This window comes from Falco naumanni, chromosome Z, assembly GCF_017639655.2.
Source record: "Falco naumanni isolate bFalNau1 chromosome Z, bFalNau1.pat, whole genome shotgun sequence".
Classification (NCBI taxonomy): Eukaryota; Metazoa; Chordata; class Aves; order Falconiformes; family Falconidae; genus Falco; species Falco naumanni.
Window position 1 is genome coordinate 76,184,157 of NC_054080.1, and position 20,403 is coordinate 76,204,559.

The following is a 20,403-nucleotide window of genomic DNA, read 5'->3' on the forward strand; positions in this document are numbered from 1 at the left end:
AGAAGGATGCAGTGGATGGCACTGCCTGTTCTGCCAGGGCTCACCCTCCCTCTGTTAAAGCACCCTCCGGCACCAGCTAAACCACCTCACCACAGGGTCCTGGACACCAGCATTTGGCACAGCAGACGCCACATCAGCCGTAAAAGATGGGCTCAGTGACCAAGCTCACCTGTCCACTTGTGGCACAGAAAGGCTGCTAAGCTGGCTGGGCCAGATCCACCACTTTGCCACCACACTGCATGTCATCTGTCCTAAATTCTCATCTCTTTCAGAGAAGAGCTGGCTGTAGCCAGGGGACCTGCACACATCACCAGTCATGCCTGAACATCCCTCCTTCTTCTCCACATGTGCAGGAAACATTTAGTTCAGTGTTTAGTGTCCCTTCAAACCCAACTAAGCAAACAGAAGACAGATAGCTTAATAAAGTCAGAGCAGAAGAATCCATTTTCCACTCATATATATGTTGTCTGGGATACGGAACCTATTGGTTTAAGGTCAGCAATAAGTGATGGAGCCACTCCTGAACTCACAGTGTAAACTGCTTTGTTAACAACATGCAATTTGCCTCTGAAGAAAGTTGGCAGAAGGAGATGACAACATTCATACCTACTTGGTGGGCTGCTGCTGACCACCATGGCAGCATGCTGGTATCACTTTTAAGCCCCAAAGTCTGATTTTGAAGGTCCAAACCCCCACTTCTAAAGTCCAAAGCCTAATTTATAGTGCCCAAAGCCTCATTTTTACTTTCCAGATTCTTAGGTTTTGCTTCTAAATCCTCATGTTAGGCTCCAAAGCCTCATTTTTAGGGCTCAGTTTTCATTTGCGAAGTCTCACTTTCAGGGTCCAAAGCATAATTTTTAGGGTTAAAAGGGTTAGTTTCTGTTTGCAGAGTCTTATTTTCAGGGTCTACAGTGTCATTTTTAGGATCCAGACAGACATCTTTAAGGTCCAAGGTGTGTCCTGAGTGTCCAAACCCTCATTTGGAGAGTCCAGAGCCCTCTTCTAGGGCTCAAAGCCTCGGCTGTGGGTCCCAAAGCCTCATTTTTAGGGTCCAAAGCTTTGATCCTATGGCTGAAAGCCTACTTCCAATGCTCCAAACCTTTGGTTTAGGCTATCAATTCCTCACTTAGGGCTCTAAGCTTCATTTTTTTTAATGTCCAAAGCTGCATTTTGAGCATCAAAAGGCCCATTTTTAGGATGTAAATCCCCGTTTTTAGCGAAAAAAGTCCTTACTCCTCAGGTCCAAGCTTGTCTTTTAGTAGCCATAGCCTTTTTTTAATAGATTCATTGTTAGGGTCCAGACCCTCACTGTTAGGGTCCAAAGCCTCATTTATAAGTTCCAAGGCCCACTTTTAATGTTCAAAGACTCATTTTAAGGGTCCAGAGCACCAGTTTTAACACCCAAAGTCTTATTTTTAAGTTCCAAAGCCTCATTTGTAGAGTCCAAAGCCTAATTTTAGGCTCCAAAGTCTCACTTTTGGGTCCAAAGGAAGGAGACATTGGAATTAATTCTGGCTCACAGTGCACTATTTCTGGGTGCTGCTCAGCTCAGAGCTGGGGTGTAGAGGAGAGCAGCCGTGTTTATCTGTGTGTGACCCATCTCCACTGCTGAACCCTTGTGCAGCCAGGGTCTGTGGCAGACACGGTGCTTGCCCACACCCAGGAAAGACTCATAAAGCAACCAGGAAGCTTGTCCCAAGCCAAGCTGCTGAAAGCCCTGAGAGCTTGGATGGTCTCAGGCTGCAGATTTTATGGAAATAGAAAAGCATGAAGCATATGAGACATTCTCCTCCACAGCTCCCATGCCCAGCCCCACACAGATTGCCACACTACTGTGTTTGTTATGCCCTCTCAAGACAGGGAAGATTCACATTTCCGGTGGTGTCTGGCTGAAGTAACATTTCAAAAATCATTTGGAAGACTCTGGAGTGACACTAGGGTGATTAGTTCCTGGCCAAAGACCCTGTCTAATACAGCAGAGTAATAGAATCTTTGGGGATATATAAATGAAAGATGATTATCTTGACAGACTGCTTTCTTGGATCTGCTCTAAAAAACCTGAAACTGAAAAAGCTCCACTAAACAAGAGACAACTGGATTTGAGAACTACATGGGCTCAGAAAGGACACTGCATTTACAGACATTCAGCTCATAGTTGGATGAAGCCCAGAAGGGAAGTCTAGCAAAGAATCCATGTGGGAGACCTTATCATCCTTTGTGACTGGCTGGGTGGGAAGGGGGGCTTCACCAGCTCACAGGGGCACATGCATCTCCTTGCTGTCACTTGAGACAAGGATCCCAAGTCCCTTCACAAATTAAAAATAGTCCTTGCTCATTCACATGAGAAATGACATGGTTGTCGGGGCACAGGCTCTGATGATCCAGGAGTGCAAGAACACAGGCAGCACGCACTCTGTGGGAGGACTCGGGAAGGACTTAGAACTTCCTTTACCTGGTTTCAAGGAGTTTTGCAGATAAAACCCAAAGTTCAGAAAAGATGTTGAGCTTTGGGAAACAAATGAACCTCTTCAGAACTTGTGGGCTTGTCTGGACCATGGTGAGGGACTGGACCCTTTTCACTAGTCCCTGCTCCTGCCCAGGAGTGAACTGAGCCTTCCTACTCATACAAGGCAGGGATCCAACATCTCAGACACCCTACCCAAAATGCTTGAGGTAATCTTAAGCACCTTGACAAAGAGACCACATTTGCCAGCATCATTGCACAGAAGGAGAGGGGATAGTGATAAGGCACAAAGACACCTGTCGTGGTTTGGTGTCTCCATTAGGGGAATGCAGGTTGTTCTTACCTTGGGCATCCTGCGTAGATTGGGAGAGAGCTTCAGGGAGGTAACGTGGCCTCGTTCATCTCCAATGATGACAATAGGGTAGACAGGGTTAAACTGGATATGAGTTATTTTATTTTTCTTCTTGGCCACCACTAGCTGGGTGCAGAGAGCTTCATACTTATTAATGCTCAAATCAAACACGTGGGCCTGGGGGGAAAAAAGGCAAAGAACACAGAAGGGATTGATCAGGCAAGAATATCCCTCAGCGGCAGAATGACAGCTGGAGAAATCAGAGAGAAAGGGTCCCATGGAAAGGCAGCCTCAGCACACAATTACCATCTGCGCAGTCTGGGCCTTTGTCCTCTTTTAAGTAACCAGTGTGCAGAAGCTGCCTGCCGCTTTTGTGGGACTGTCCCTCTCCTGGCAGGGACTCATGGAATAAGGACCGTTCCCTGCTGTCAGTGCAAGCTCTTTCCAAGACACTTGGCAAGGCTCCAGCTGATCTGGACTGGAGAAGGCTCAGAGCCAGCATTGCTAACCCCACAGATCTTAATCTCCCTTCTCAGTGCTGCAAGTAATGAGACAACCAGGTGTTAAATCAGGGTCTGACACAGATTGATGCACAAAGCAGGGAATGCTGTCAGAAATACTTAATACCCCTTATTGCAGAGCTTTCCAACGTTTCCAGCTTAATAATAACATTAAAGACTCAAACCAGTAATTAACAGGGAAGTGATGGGAACATGGACAGTATGATTAACGGTGTACCCTGGGGTAAAGCCAGGGAAGCACAGGCAAATGCACAGCACAGGACAGCTTGGTGCTGGCAGCCCACTCAGTCCAGCTATTCCAGATGCTATGACTGCACACATGTCCTTCTCCCACAGCACTGTGAGAAGAACCAGGTAAAGACTGGCCAAATGGGAAAGTAAGGATGGAGGGAGACAGACCTGATGCCCTGCTCAGGTGGGATTCCCACTGGCATGGACTTCAGAGCTATGGCACTGATACAGACCTGCCACATCTCCAACTGCATGATAATGCACATTTCATTATGACTCCAGAGGGAACAGTGGTAGTTACTCAAGAGAACGTGTTAACTTTTTCTCCCAATAATTGCAATTAGCCCCTGTCATTAATACAGTCTGCAAATGATAATAAAACATGACATCCTTCTCTTTCCCAGTGCTGAAGTGAGCAGTCTCCAGCATGCTGGACTCCCACCTTGAATCCACTGTGGAGACTTTCAGCTTTATGTTTCTTTTCCCATTTCTGTCTTCAGAAAAACTAAGGAAGGGGATACTTTATGTTAATAAGTACAGTGGGAATATGGGGAAAATTAGGACTGAACTACTTGTACATCTCCTGCCAGCTGTGTCTTGTTTACTAGCACTTAGGAGACAAATGAGACATATTATTTCAACATTGTGCTATGCTCACAATTTGAATCTAGGAATTATCTGAAATTGGACAATGTTACCCTATATACAAAGAGTGTATCAAATCAGTACATGCACTTTCCCATCATACACCAATGGGGTTGATGTATTTCACCTGAATCCATGATGAAAGAGTTGGGCAATGTGCAAGTACACATCCCAGGCAGTCTCTGGAGCTGATGTTTCTTCATAGCACTCAGCATCTAGCAATTTGTGATGTCCTTGGTCTGGGCAGGAGAACCATGGAAAGGTTTTACAGATGCAGAAAAGATGAGGAAGACTCCCTACAGACTGAAGTAAAATAAGACTTTTCCAGATTGAGAAAAGCTTGAAAAGTGGGCAGGGTTCTCAAACATATTTTGAAGAAATCCATGACAGTATAATTCAAGAAGGGAATCCAAAGCATCAGTCACAGATGAGGATCTGTACTTGGGAGAGTCCTTCCCCCGTCAGCAGGAGCATAGGTGGAAAAAAAGATTTCATCTGCTCAAAAATTAAATTCTGAATCTAACACTTGAGGTCCTTCAGTCCAGCCAAGGTAATCCCAATTTCCTACCTGTAGGCATAAATAAAGGTGACTGTCCTGGCTTGTACTTTACACCTGCTGTCTTGCTATCTCTGAAAATCTGTCTTACTGAAGATCTTTGAAAATGAAGTCTTACTATCTCTTTCAAGCATATCTGCCCCCCATAACCCACACTTACTGAGATTTAATTTCTTGCTTTCACAGAACACATTTTTATTCATTCAGGGGCATGATTCGCCCCCCCTCCCCCTACAATGGCACAAGCTCAGTGCTTAGTAACCTAAGAATCTGGGAAATGCCCACTGCCTGAGCAGCATGAATTAATCTAGAAAAAAAAGCAACATGGAATTAGTGGCCAGGCTTCTTTTCGGTGGCCAGGTCTGCAGTGCTGTTCTATAAGGCTGTCGGTGTATCACACCTGCACGCTCTACCCAGCCCTGCACTGGAGAAAGATGGCATGTAAAGGCTCAGTGTTGGAGTGCTGAGCAACGCAAATTATTCTGAGTGAGGCTGTTTTTCAAAAATGTCACTGACAGCTCAGACAAGCACAATGTCTGGGACAAGAACTTGAAACCATCAGCAATGTGGAGAAGGTCAAAAGCAAACAAGTTTATAAATGTTCCCACTATAAAGCTTCTCTTTTATGAGCTTCTAAACAAATGGGCTTGTTTTCCTTTGCCAAGGGAATCATGGAAAAGAACAAAGTAGTTCAGTTCTTCAGCTGGAAACATCAGCTTTATATCAGCTGTCAGATGCTCCAGATGGAGGGCTGGGCCGTTGGTGTTAGGAAGGGCTTCAGAGGCTTTGATTTAGAGGCTTACAGGCACTCTCAGGAGACAGGGAAATGGGGTCAGACCAACACTGTTATTGGCACTTTGGGAGTGACTCAAAAGGGGCACAAGGCTTCCCACAACACCTGAGGCAGCTTAACAGTGCTGTACAGCAGCAGAGCTGCATGTGACCAGCACCATCTGCAGTCTCCCTGGGGTCTGGAGCAGGGCTTTCTGCCCAGAGAATGGGAGACTGAAAACCTGTAGCTCTCCCTTGAGTTTCCTAATCCCATAAACTGCCCTGCTGGCCCAGGTCCTGGGATTAAGGATTATGGAGCAGGGTCCAGCTCGATCTCCTACCCCAGAGACTCACCGCAGCACACAGCTTCTCTCCATCACACTGCCCCGGTGGCCTCTAGCCCTCCAGACTACTGATCACTGCTAATACACAAGGACAGCCTCTCGGGTCTTGCAAGATGAGCCTCCGGAGTATATGACTAAGAAAAGTGCAACCATGACCCACAGGAGTGCCACCCACCCTACATGTGAGCCAACTATCAGACTCATGGGGAGCCAGGATGACCACAGCCAGAGCCACAGCTAAACCCTCTCCATGGAGAGCTGGTGCCTCAACAGGGCACCCCTTCTTCTCAGGGCAGGCACTCATCCAGCAGCACCCAGATGAGACATTGTCAGGTAGCTGGCGCAAATGAGCACTTCTGATGAAGGCTGGTATTTGTATAACCTTCCACATGTGGTGGACAAGAAAATTGATATATTCACTGACATACGTGACAGGTCATCCTGGCCTCCTACAGCTCACGCGGCAGGCCTGCTTCCACCTATCTGGACCCCAATGCCTTAGTACTGTAGCACCACCCTGACTTGTATCTCCACCGACATAGCAAAGCAGTGATGCTTGTCAGATTGTGAGACCTCACAGTTCAGTAAATCCATGTGAAACATGGTAACTTGCACAGGATCACTAAAGCAGAGAGCATAACTTTGGTGGGAAGATAGCATATAGCAACACAGCTGGGACACCAGCCTGAGTTTTAATGGTAGTGAGAATTGTGTAGGAACAAAAAGCATGTCAAAGCAGTATCCTTGTCAGAGCTTATAAACCAGTGAGGGTACCCCTGTGAATAGCCCCCTCTTTCCTGCCAGCTTTGCACACCACTTCTCCTGCTGCCTAGGCTGGTCCCAGCACTTCCCTCCCTGCAGGTGCTGAGACCTGGGGCCTGGGGCCACCACACTCAATCACCCACATTTGTCCAAGAGCGGTTTAGAAACTACAGAGTGGAGGTTTCTGATTTTCAGGCCTCAGAAAGTGTTTCCACCATGCTGCATGTCCCCAGAGAGGGCGTTGGCGTCTCCTGACAATAAACTCGCCTTTATCAGACACCTGTAGAAGCAAATCAGGGACCTGTGGGGTCTGCAGCCCTGCTGCTTACAGACCATGGCAGACACCTTCATTCTTTCTGCTCATAAGCATTCAGACAATGGCAAAGGGCATTTCAGTTCTTTTGTTACAGTCCTTAGGAATAATGTCTAGCAGCTTCCATAGAGAAACATAAATCAGATTCCAACAACAAGAAACCTGGGGAGAGGCACAGAGAGAGAAGTAAAAGAAATTTGAAAATGTCTGAAATAGGAAAGTGCCAGAACTTTCCTCTGCCTCCCCCAGCTTAACTGCAGATCCCCAGGAAGAATAAAGCACAGGGCAGTAACCAATTACTACAACAGCCGCTTTATTTATGGTCCCTGTAAACCTGCATGCCCACCCCAAGAGGTTCAGTAGGACATGTACCACCCCTCCAGATGAAGCCCAAGCTGTTGAGCTAAGCAGTTCCTTGTAGCATGGGGATTTATGAGCTGGCATCAACAACCATCAAAAGAAACCTAGACTCACACTACCAAAGTGCTGGGCAGTCTGATGATAGATAAGTCAGGCAAGATGCTAAAAGCAAATTTCTTCTTGATGTCCTTCTTGAAGGACAGTAACTCTGCTAAGTCAGTAGCCCCTGAAAAGTAGCATTGAATTTAAGCAAATGCCCAGTTACCTCTGAGACGCGATCAGGTGAATCCCACAGCCTCTGCCTGATGCTTTATATGCAGCAAGAACATTTTTAAATTGCCATCAGGGTAATGACAGACCCTCCATGCTTCAGGTACAAGCAAGAATGGATCTAACTCTGCTGTGTTACAGTTGCAGAAGATACTTGACCTAAGTAAGCTGCTTTGATGCCTGACTCTCAAACAGCCAGAGAAGAAATCCAGCTCAGCTACACCCAGACCAACAACTCCTCTGTCTATGAATCATGCAACTATATTCCATCCTCCAAAACCCAGCGGTTTCCCACTGAGGCTCCATACAGCTGCTCTGTAAGCATGGCACAGTGCACGTCCAAGACTACTACTGTAGCTCTAGCATCAAGCCATGTTCAGAGTTTTGAAGATCTAATTTCTCTTCCTGTGCTCTGCAAACTGCACTTAACAGCCTGAAAGTCAGCCCAGGCTCTCACCTGCTCAGCAGCTCCAAGGTGACTTGGACCCTTCTGTCCTTATACTCTGCTGTGACCCCCTACACCGCAGCACAGCAGCCTGGCAAGCCAAGGGAGGGAAATAAATGCCAGGGGATCTGGGGGAGATCTTGACCCTCCAAACAGAACCACCCAAAAGCAAACAACCTCTCTGCCAGCAGAACATACTACTTGACTTTTGTGGCCCATGAAGAAGAAAGCTGAAGAGCTACTTTGTCCTACTCTGCTTTTACTGCATGCCTTGAACACACACTGCGTCTGCAGTGGCTACAGCCTTGCTGTCCTTTTCTTCCAGGCTTACAAGGTCTGGGCAATGCTTACATGTTCAAAAACAACCTGACGGCAACCAGAACCAAGGCTGGAGGGAAATATGTGTGTAAGAACAAGGCAGATGTACTTGGTAACTTGGCAACAAAGAATAAAATCGGTGCAAGAGCAAAAGGTGAGGGATAATTTAATATCACGCTGCCCTTTACCAGTTGACATCTCTTTCACTGCTTGGCTTTCTCTGTCCTTGTGATGGATTTGCCTCATTTTCTTGACTGAATCACGATACTTCATCCATTTGCAAATTCCACAGATTGTTTCAGACTCTCAGGTAATATATTTCACAAGTGGGCAGGCCACCCTGAGTCCCTGTATAGCACCAAGACAGCTGCTGGAGCATCCTAAAGGCACCAGGCAGGCAGGACAGCCCCAGCATGCATCAAACCCAAGCTGCTGTATGGTGGAGGCCTTACTTTGCATGATTTCTATACTCCCAGTGCATCCAGAACAGCCTCCAATACAATAAGGGTTGTAAGAGAGTCCTTGGTCCCTCTGATCTGGGGCAGTCAGGGGCTTGGCAGGAGGAAAGGAGACCCAACTCAGAAAACATTAATTGCTTCCCTGCTTCTGCAATGGTGACACAGGAATGTTGGTCCTCTGCTGCCCTGATACCAGCACCAGACTGACCCTAAAATTCACAGGCTTTCACAGCACTTTCATGCTACCGGTGAAAAGATGTGCTCCAGCTCTGTTACAGGTATGTTCAGAGGTAACTTTGAGCACAGAAGGATAAGCAGTCGTCTGTGAAAGTTGCTTTCTGGGCTGAGCCAGGTGAGCTTTGCCAGCTGGCAGCCAACTGCATGTCCTGGGGCACTGGAGAGGGCTAAGCACATCCCTCTGCATTGAAGCATCCCAACCCAATGCTCCAGACTGTGCAACACAGCAGTGAAGGGAACATCTATGTCACCTGATTTAACTGTAGGAGACGCTTCACTGTAAGGCTGCATCTCTCAGCTTTACCTCACTCAGTAAGAACTGGGTCACTCCCAATTTGACATGCTAGGAAAACAGCATTAGCCTCAGCTGACTTCACTCAACTCCCACAAGTCAGTAAGAAATCAAAGCCTCAGACATAGAAGGGCTGCTATTCATACCTTTTTGGAAACCCTGTTACACTGCTTTACAAGAAAGTGCTTGTTTATCCCAGCTAACTGCCTTGTCAGTCTCCACTTCTGCCCTCCTGGCTCTGCTCTGAAAGTCTCAGTGATTAGGATAATCTCCTTCATGTCTCAGTCCTGCACACTTCTGAATGCTGTTATCTGGTGCTAAATAGCTGATACATCCTACTCCTGAGCTGGCTGCACTTCAGTTAGGTCTAATATGATGTTCTTATATTGCCCATGACTTTTTTTTTTTTCACTCTTTAACATTAATAGCGTGCTTCGGAATGAATCACAAAGCCTCCTCCTGCTCTTCACTTTCGTACTAAAATTAATGTTACTTTCCAAATTACTTCTGAAAGGTAAAAGCCAAACAGAGAAACTAATCTGTGCTGAACTCATGCAACAGCTAGGCAGATGGTAGCAGCCAATACCTCTGCACTACACTGCAATCCCTTCTGCAACAGCAGAGATGGTACCAGCATCCAAAGTCCTGCCTGAGCCCTGGCTGTGCTCACAGGGTGACTCTCCCCTGCACCTCCCAGGGTTTGACTCAGCAGCACAGTGTTAGCAAGAGCATGCAGTGCAGGCAGTCTCCAGCCCCAGCCTCCCTTAGAGTCTTGCTGCTTCCCCAGTTAGTGTTCATATTGCACATTTGGTTTCTGTCTTTACTGAACTTCATCTCACTGATTGCAAATTGTGCTGAGGTTGTCAAGATCATTTACAATTCCAGTTCTGGCACCAAAACACTTGTAAGTTCTCTCCCCTTCGTCCCCCCACAATTACTGCTGGCTTTCAGCAACAGCCCCAGTCCCCAAAGCATCCCTAGCTGCACCACACAGTCTGCCGAGGATGACTTCCATCGTGCCACATCCACCTTCTCACCTACCTAGTAGTTTGCTTATGGGCTTGTGTCAACAGTGTTCCCAAAGTCAACCTGTAAGCATGCATTACATCTCCCTCCTCTGATCTACCAGGCCTGTTACTCTCAGGAACAGCATTAAATCAGTTTCATGTGATATGGTCTTACTATATCCTTACTAGACTGGCTATTCCTTGATCTATCAGTGCTTAAAATAGACCGTTCAATGATTTGTCTCAGCATCTTTCTGGATAGCCTATTTAGGCTGCCTAATCTGTCCTGCACTGTTGTGCTCCTGAATACTGGGCAAAGAGTCTTTCTTTCAGTCCTCTGACACTTTCCTACTTTATCCCATCTCAAATACCTAGTGAAGAACTGGGAGACTGTTTCAACCAGTCTGTTACGTGCCCCGGGGCAAACCTCCCAAGGCTGTGCTATGCAAACACATCCCAGCTGTGCCAGTCCCCCTGCACCTCTCTTCTGTGACCCACAGTCCAGTCCCTGATGTCAGGCTGAAATGGGGTCCTCATAGACTAAGACCAAGATCCACCTCTTCAGACATTGGCAAGGTCCTGGCTGTGCCCCACCACGGAGAGTCAGTGCTGGAGGCTTGGGCATGGGTGAAGGCAGGCAGTCGCACAAGCAAGGGCAGCATCAAGGCTGACAGAAGAAGCAGTGCCTCCACCACCTGCAGCCTTGTGGCAGGCCAGCAAAGCTGTTCATATGGCAGATACCAAACTGTCACAGTTTGGAGACTGGCATTTAAAACGAACCAGCACAGATTTCAGGTCATTATAAAATGCCAAACAATAAATGACAAGGTTCAGGAACTGCTGTCTCTGTACAGCAGGACGGAGATGGGGCAGACTGATGGAGGCTCTCAATGGCCCTAAAGCCAATGCTGCCCACCTGCAAACCTAAGTGAGGGGCCATTCTTAGAGGTGGCCAATAATGAAGAGCAAAGCAGTACCTAGGAGCAGCTTTCTAAACTCGTGCAGATACTCCTGGTGGGCTCTGTGCCCCCTGTAGATTTTTATGCAAAGTTTAACAGATGAATCAACAAAATCTTTGGAGATGCTGCTCAAGTCATTTTTTCATTCACATATGTCCATGCAAGCACAAAAAGACAAACTTTGTTCCTTGGTGTGGCTGAACAAACCAGTTAATCTCAGCAGGGTTTCGTCAAAATGTTGCATTTCATAACCTGAAAGAGCAATAGCTCTAGTAATGAAAAAATGGCCTGCAAGCATCTGTGTAAGAACCAACTCCTGAAAAGCCACTGACAAAAAGGGGTTTAAATATGTCAGTTTGACTTTGCACTGAAACCAACTACTGTGCTAAAAAGTCACCTCACCTGCAACTGAGTAGCTAAGGGATGTGAGTGAGCAGTAGTGTCATGAGGTGTCTGATGCACATCTTGAAGCTTGGAGCTCACCAGAGCACCCTATGATAGGATGAGAGCTGCAGCAGGACAGAGGTGAGGGCTTCAGACCCTGCAGGGCAAACCAAAGTCTTCCAAGCCAGCTTTATTCCTGAAAAGCAGCTGCTAGGGAAGAGAAATGCTAATGCAGAGTCTGGTGGCTGGGGGAGGAAAAGCCCAACTGGCACAAAGTGAAGGCAGCATCAGTTCCAGGGATTCTGACCATCTAACTCACTGAGCTTTGACATGCCACCAGCCCTTGTTTTAAAGCAGACAGAAGTCTGCCCAGCAGTCCACATCAATCTCAAAGATTCAGCAGGGAATAAGAAAGAGCCTTTTAAGTTTTGTGGCAGAAGAAAATGAACAGTTTTACTGGAAAACAACCACTCATGCTGTGAATGCAATTTCAAAGCCATTTTGAGAAAGCCTCTGCCCACTTCAGCCTTACTCAAAGATCCTTGTGGGTGATCGCAATGGGACCTGAACTCATTTAGTGTTTTCACACCCCAGCAATTGCCCCAGCTACGGTCCAGAGAGCCAGGAGGTGCCTTACCCCAGCCCTGCAGAGCTAGCAGTGGCCCCATAAGGCATGGATGGACCCCATGGGCTACTGCAGAAAGGTAGGAGGAAAGACTTAGAAGCAGCAGAGACAGCTGTAGCCATGAGAGATTCACAGTCATGACTTCTCCGGGCAAAAGTGTTGACTGATGCCGAGAGGTCTCCTTGCACCCCTGATTCATGGCCTGCAGGGAGAGGCAGGATTAAGTCCAAAATACCCAGTGAAATACTTGCAAACCTGAAAGGTTTATCAAGCCTCTTATCTGCAAAATCATTCATGCTTTTAAAGACAGATTGGCTTTTGCTACCAGTCAATGCTGGATGGACAGCAAGTCTCTGCAAATTGCCGTATGAACACACACACATACGCCAGCGCTAAACAAGTGTTTCTCTCCTAGCTGGGAAAAGATGGGTATCAAGACAACACGCATTTCTTCAGCATCTTATCCTGTAAATGAGACACAACAGGAACCTGGTCTTCAAGACTTCTCAAACAAAAGAGTTATTCAGTAAAATATGTTTACAATAGTAGGAAAGGGCACACTTACTTCCTGAGCAGCACAAACCATTAGACAATTTCCTGAAGGTTTGTGTTGTTTCAAGAATTTCACATCTTGAAAGGTCAACAGCTTCAATAATCAGGAGAAGTCCTGGAGCATATGTCTAAGCAACTTCCTTTGCAGAGTGCACACTTAGGTGGCATTTATCTTGAGGCTATCAATATTTACTAAAGATGGCTGTAACATCACCTTGCTCTTGCTGCATTAGTCATGAAGGACACAGACCACAAAAACATGACAGCAAATGGACTTGTACTTAGTACGTGTTCCCAAGCCTGTTCTAAAACCCCTGGGATCCTCCTTCTCACACAAGGACATTTCCTAGCACTGCAGGTTTAGAAGGTAATTCAGGTTGCAAGAGACCCCCAGAAGTCTCTGTTCTAACCTCCTGCCCTAAGCAGCATCAGCTCTGAGGTCAGATGCGGTTGCTTAGGGCTTTACCCAATCTGGTCTTGAAAACCTCCAAGGACATAGACAGCACAACCTCTCTGGGCAAATTGTTCCATTACTTGACTGCCTTCATAGCGAAAGATTTTTGTTATATCCATCCAAATCTCTCATTTCAACTCTTCTCAGCTGTTGCGTCTCATCGTCCCTTCATGCACTGCTGTGAAGAGCTTGGCTCAAACTTCTTGATGATGTCTTTGTAGGAACTGGCAGGCTGCTGCTGGGTTCCTCTTTCAGGTTGAACAAGCTCAGCCTGACCACACCATTACAGCTATTGCATGGGGCAGCTGTGGTCCCCAGCCTGGGATCCAGCCATCTGGGGACACTTGTGATATGGGTGTCTTTGGCTTTTTTAACAGGGGCAACAACACATGCATGAATTCAGCACAAGAAAGCATCCGCACACCTGGAGTGAGCCAGAAGTGGAGATCTGCAGCATTGCATAGCATAACCTGTCAGTGCTGTTTTTGTATTTAAGGAAAGTAAGTAAAAGAAGCCCAAGAAGGAAATTTCAGGGATAATTCCCACTTTTACATGTTTCAGGGTGTTTTTTCTGCTTTAAGTGTAAGTTTAAGATGGGCTTACAGCAAACTCCCAAAGGCAAATCCTGCTGAATGCCACAAGGACTGAATTCCATCCCTCCCCATTTCTCTGCCACCTGCCTTTAAAATAAGCTGACCAACATTCCCAGATTTTGTGCATCCTAAGTGTAAGGGTCCAGGTATGCACATCCACCTTTTTTTTTATTTCCAAAGTAGGTCTTTCATCCCAGATAGCCTTTTTCTTCATGTTAGGCTTTTACCATTTACAACCTAAACTAAACTAGGTATTCTCTAACTTCATTTTATTTCAGTGCTAATCACATCAGTATCTGCACCCAGGTCCCTGTAGGAGATGGCCTGGAGGGATCACAGAGCTTCTGCCAGTCAACTGAGCTGCAGGACTCCTGTTTAGAAATAACAGATCCCTCCACCTGTCTGCTTTAGGAACCACTATGGAGTCTTCAAGGAATCTAAGTGTCATCTGGAATGCAATCACAGAGCAAAACTGCAGTGGACTTAGCACACTGATTGAAACCAAAGCTGAATGCTCTATAGCAACCACTCTGAGTGCATCCAGCAGACAGTACATTCCATAAAAGCAGCTAACTGTCCAGTCCTTTTAAAATCAGGCCGCTTATTTAGGCACCTACTTATAGAATTAGAGGGTTCTCCAGGCAGTGTTGGCATGGATGTGCACGTCTCACTGATCATTTCATTTTATTTCAATTTTCATTGCAAATCATTTATGCTCATTCTGAAATAAAATGGCCATCGGGCAGAGCAGAACACTAAGGAAATTACCCAGAACATGGTAAAAAGCAATAGTAGCAGTTAATATCCAATGCACCAGCAGCAGAATGTGCACACTCAGGTTATTTATGAAGAGGTGATGCTGTCCAAAGCAGATACCCAGCTGCCCACACACACATTTTATCATAATGCCCCTGATATTCACAGCTTTTCTTAAATGACCACTTCCTGGATTTATGGGGATTATGGAGATTCTAAAATGCTCCAGTTTCCAAGTCAGTCTTAAGAGTTAGGGAGCCGATACACACATTTTGGACACACAGCACCAGCTTGAATAAGGAAATGGGTTTTTCAAAATATGCCAGGTATCCCTTTAAGACTGTAATTAGGGCCTGAATTTAAAATGACCTCCAGTCAACCTTCAAGTTTTGAAGGCATAATTATGTGTGGATGAAAAGCTAAAGGCTCTTTATGAGCAGGAGGCCTTTAATGTTTTATTTTCTGGCTGCACATCCTGTAGTTTTCTGTATCATAGAATCGCAGAATATGCTGTTAATATCCTGTTAAAGTAGTTTTTTTCCCAGCATTAATGGAGACTGCCCTTTGCAAGGTGCAGAGTTATTCCCAAGAAGTGCACTCTACTACAAAGTGGAATATGTCCAGGAACAAAAAGGCCGTAAACAACTATTTATTCCACTTCCACTGCAAATCTAGAAGGTTCTGCTCAAAATAGAAACTATGTCTCAGGCACACCCTGCTGCAAACAGCATTGTTTGTGGCCAACACAGGTACCCACAATTTCTATCAGCATCAGTGCTGGCCAGCCTACTGCAATGGGAAGGCAGCTCTTGCCTGGACCTTTCCTGCTAGGCAGCCCACTTCTGGGCTGCTCATGGCTGACAGCCAGTCTTCTCAGAGTTTGGGATTAAAGGCATAAAGTAGAACTAGATGCTACTAGATTAGGATATAATTAGGATTACTGAATTAGATCCAAGGTAGGATAGCCAATGTGAGATACCCTGGGTGCAGTGTTGCCAAGTTAGACAGTTGTGTGTCTTATCCATAAACTCATATGAACTCCAGGTTCATGGATGCTGCCACTAATGTGACTGCAACAACACAACTAGAGTCACTACAGCAGTAGCTAGGATGAGCTAGGGGTCTATGGAAAGACCCCACTGCACAAACTCTTGCCCAGCCCTTAGGAGCTTCTCTGCAGCCGGTAAAGCTCTGATAAAGAACTTGGCCCAAGTGAGTAGTGCAAAGCCTCTCTAGAGCTGAGCTATCATTGCTGATGCTTGACCACATGAATAAGAAATCCAAGTACACCCAGTGTTTACCCTCCATCTGTTCACGCTGCCCAGGATGTATCACTGCCTGCAGCCTGCAGACATCTCCAACCTCTTCCCCACAGCTGGGCGCCAGGACACAGCTGGGGTACCCACAGTTCTCTGCACTGCTTACCCCACCACTCAATCGAAGCTATGAATGTCAGCAGGACCCTTGCCAGATTTGAGGGCACCCACAACTTCACTTGTGGAAAACAAGTCAGAGGATGTGTAACACTGAATGCATGTATTTCATTTGTGCAGGCCCTTCATTTGGTATGTGGGAGAATGGGGACAGACAGATTCATGAACAAAGAGCCCAGTCCTGACCCTGCCTGCGAGGGAAAAACATCAACACTGTTTTCGGTAGGCTGTGGTACCCTGAGCTTCCAAGGGAGACCAGGTGCCCCAGTGAGGAGATTTCTATTGCTTAGCTTCAGAGAGACAAATTCACAGCCTGAGCCAGTGCATCAGTGAAATGAATTTTTTGCTATAACATAAAGGTTAAACTGCAATAAAGTTGCCAAGGCATCAATTCATTGATGGAGATATATAAAGGCCACCTTTTTGCTAGAGTAATTTGGCCAAACTGCACAGACTTCCCAATTTATACCAGTAAAATATACAGCCCATGGTGACAGAGCAATGTGGTCTTACAGTACAAAACCAGTGTTGATGGATAGCTATGTGCCCTGGCTACTTGCCAAGTCCAAATTAACCATCTGAGCTACTACAATGGATGGCTAGGGGCAAAAATATAACTGCCATCATCTCAGTATTAGGACTGGTCTAAGTACTTCATTACCAAATCGTTACTCTTGGAGACAGCCTTGCACAGTGGGAAAATGTTGATTTTATTTAATTGGAATAAAGTTCTATTGGCTGACCCTGGGCATATTACTATAACTTATTTTTTAATATCAATATAAGTATATAAACACTTTATTCTATTGCTTCTCTATAGCTTGGAGGTTGAGAACCAATGCCCTGATGTCATCTCATATGAGGGGTGCTCTGATCTGGAGCATTGTCTCTCCACCCCCAGAGAAGCACTGGTTTAATAAGCTGATTTCACACTGAGGGAGTTAAGTGTTTTTCTCCTGGCATGTGCAAGCTGCACACCTGCACCGATGTGGTCAAAATGAGAGCAAGCAAGGACTTGCACGGATTTGCAAAACTACCTCAAACCAGGAGCAGCATTGAGGAGTAAGGAATTTATGCCCAGGGATATGCATGTCAAAGGCAGGAAAGCACAGGAAAAAGCAGCCTGTTCCCTGAATCCTGCTTTCCTCTCTGTCCTCGGAGTACTTCCATCCCTGGAGTAAAAGGAGCAAGCTAGGACTGCAGGGAAATTTGGCTTGCTTATGCTAGAGGGGCTGGTGGGGCTTGGCCCCCCAAGAAGCACCTATGCTGAGCGAGGGCCCACATGCATTTCTAATGGGTTTGTCAAGGCCGCAGTGAGATGTGCAGCTGATCCTCAGCATCTGCTAAAAGCCCATTGATTTGTGATTTAACATCACCTGTTTGCATGGTTGGGCTGCAGCTCAGAGATTTCTGGCCATGTTGCTTGTGGGGTGTGGTAGACCTGAGGGGAAGAAGGCATAAGAAATGCAGCTGTGCAGGTTTCCTGATCTCTGTTGCTTTATGACTTCTGTGTCCTCTGTAATCATACAGAGCAAAGAGGAATTAATAGTTTGAGGGCCTTGAGCTACCAAAGTGACCCTACCATCCAGAGGCAAGCAGCTCAGGCAAGCTGCAGCCAAGTCAGCTTGTCACTGTAGCAGATTCCTGCTCATGGGAGATCTACAGCTGCCTGACATGGGCTGACCTGTCCCCACACTCAGCCTTAATCTCCTTTGACTTTCTCTCAGCTCAAATCAGAGCAGTGTTACTCCCAGTCTCTCACCTTGCCATCAGTGGTGACTGCAGCAAAGACTGTGGAGGAATAAGGGGACCAAGCAACATCCGCTACAGCAGAATTCAGGTCATAAACAAACATCGGGGTCCTGTAAAAAAAGATCCAGGGAGAAGAACTCATTTAAACATATGCCGTTCTGGAAGCAAAACATTGAGGTATAAACATTTTGATGCTGCAGCTTGTGTTGTTCAAGGCCAGATGCAAGAGTGGGAGATGCAGTACTTCTCTATGTCAGATACTAGCTAGGGTCTGAGCCAAAGCTGAGCATCAGCCCAAATGGGTTGGGATGGGTCCTGCTGTGATGAGAATAAAGGTAGCATGATTCTTTCTTTCTGAATGCATTTTGAACGTTTCCTCCCCAACATGAACAGCAAGATGGAGTCTCTCTGTTTTAGACTCATAAAGGAAAAAGTGATTACCTCTCTGGACTTCTGAAAACAACATTGAACATTACAGCAGTATTGGCAACAGGAAATACTTGACTCTGACTGATTTACAACAAAATCAATTTCCTGATTGAAACCAGACATTCCTCAACCACTAACCCCGAACTTCATTATGCATTTTTAAATTTTTAAATGTTCCAATTTCTTTTTTTTTTTTTTTTTTTTTTTTGCCTCTCTGGCTCTTAGGAGATGTCTGGCCCCCGAGGCCATAAGCCAGCCCCTGATATTTCTCTACAGCATTGCTCCAGAATCACCCTGCCACAGTAGGTCCTGACTGAAGAAAGCCAGGTCCAAAGCAAAGCAGTCAGGCTCTGTGCTGAGCTGCACTACTTGGCAGGTTCCTGGGGTGGATGATGCCAAATCTTATGCCTCATACCTGAGAAGTACAAATCTGAGCCACCAGCCCCAAAACTGGAGATAAGAGAGCAATTAGCCATATCAACACCTAAGAGGGAAACTGAGACTGAGGTATAAGCAAAGTCTATGCGTGCAGCTGGCATGTCAGGCTGTACCTCCCCGCCCACGGCTGGACCCAGCAAGACCTACTTAATGGTATGATCCCAGATCTTGACTGTCCAGTCAGAACTGCAGGAAATGAAGACTTTTGGGTGGTATGGATTCCAGATGACTGAGTCCACAGCCATGTGATGGGCTTCAAACACATCCAGAAACTGGCTTGAATAGCATTTTGAACACTGAAATGGAAAGAACTAGTCAGGAATTGCAGCTTGACCTTCTGGAGCTCATATTCCTGCAGAAAGATGCCTCTGAATACTTGTATGGTCTCCCAGGCTCTTCTGGGCTGGCTGGGAAGACATGGCTGGTACCCAGAGGTGCTACAGAAACAAAATAATTTAATACATGCTGCTTCACCCCACTTGCAGGCAGCACCAAGTTCCCCTCTGCAATACAGAGACAGGAACTGAAGTTGTCTGGTTGGATTTACATTCAGAGCCAGGCTCCACAGCACATTCTCCACTGCAGGAGCTCCATCACCTTCCTGAACCCATTAAGTTGGGGAGAAATTACAATCTACTTTTCTGCACAAGCAGAATATGGGCTTCAATATAGACCCTGTCAGTTCTGTGTACACAGAAAAATGTGTGTACACACCTCCGCCCCTCTGACGGCATTGGAGGCTTCCTTCATTAGCAAGAAGGACCTCATCTTACAAGTAATGTCCTCTTGGTTGTGTTCTCACACACAAGCTGTAACCACACAGCAGGCTGGGGTGGTTTCAGGATCTTCTGTTGGGCTGCCTTGGTAATGTCACTACAAGGACCTTTCAGCACCTTTCATTTCTCCCTGATGAATGCAGCAACATATCATCTACCTGAACAGCAGGACTGCTGAAGCGTTACATGACTTTAATTCTTGCAAACCAAAGCTCTAATTAATCATAAGGTTTAGCTGTTTATTACATATGACACTCACTGACTGGGTAAGCAGACCTGTTCCGATGTTCTTGTGCACCGGTGCAAGTACTGGATTTAGGGTGCTAAACATTTCACACAGCAATAGCTCCTGCAGCCCTGGGAGGGTTGCTGTGGTAGGAAGCAGAAACAGGAATGTGGCTTGTGTCCCATTGAGATTTACTGACAGTGTCTATAGTTTGCTAATAGTTTAGTGCGTACTCTGAGTTACTCTCTCTCTGTGTAGCTGTGGGACTGAAATCTCCTTTAATAGCATGTTTCATAACTTTACTTCATAATTCTTAATGTTCAGCCACGCAGAAAATTGGTACTTGGCTTCTTTTGAAGTCACTTTGCTGGGAACAGACAGAATGGGTCACAAGTAATTAACACAAGAGAGAAGCTGCTTTAGTTGTCTGGCCTTCCAAGTATATGGACTGAAGGTCCCTAATACATGAGGACTTTGAAGAGTGAGATCCTAACCAGGTTTGCCTGCATCCACAGAACTGTGATGCTCCAGCACTCTGTTTTTAAAGCCTGATTGGGGCTAGGCCCTTGATCAATACAGCTCTCCGGGCACTGGTATGGGAGGCCTGTCATGCACTGGGATGTGTTGATCCACTGGCTTTGCATTCTGCAAATTTGGCCCAGAGCTGAGGCCCAGGCCCC

At 46.2% G+C, this 20,403-nt stretch overlaps 1 protein-coding gene across 3 annotated transcripts in view; it reads right to left on the bottom strand.

Moving 5' to 3' along the window:
* DNAI1 (dynein axonemal intermediate chain 1) overlaps window positions 1-20,403 on the bottom strand; it is a 151,051-nt gene that overhangs the window by 24,714 nt on the left and 105,934 nt on the right. For all 3 annotated transcript variants that reach the window (XM_040580433.1, XM_040580431.1, XM_040580430.1), the window contains 3 exons: window positions 18,869-19,017; window positions 17,865-17,964; window positions 2,808-2,993 (listed from right to left, as the gene is read on the bottom strand). In XM_040580433.1, coding sequence (XP_040436367.1) covers window positions 2,808-2,993; window positions 17,865-17,964; window positions 18,869-19,017 — 435 coding nt within the window. The remainder of the gene's footprint in view (window positions 1-2,807; window positions 2,994-17,864; window positions 17,965-18,868; window positions 19,018-20,403) is intronic.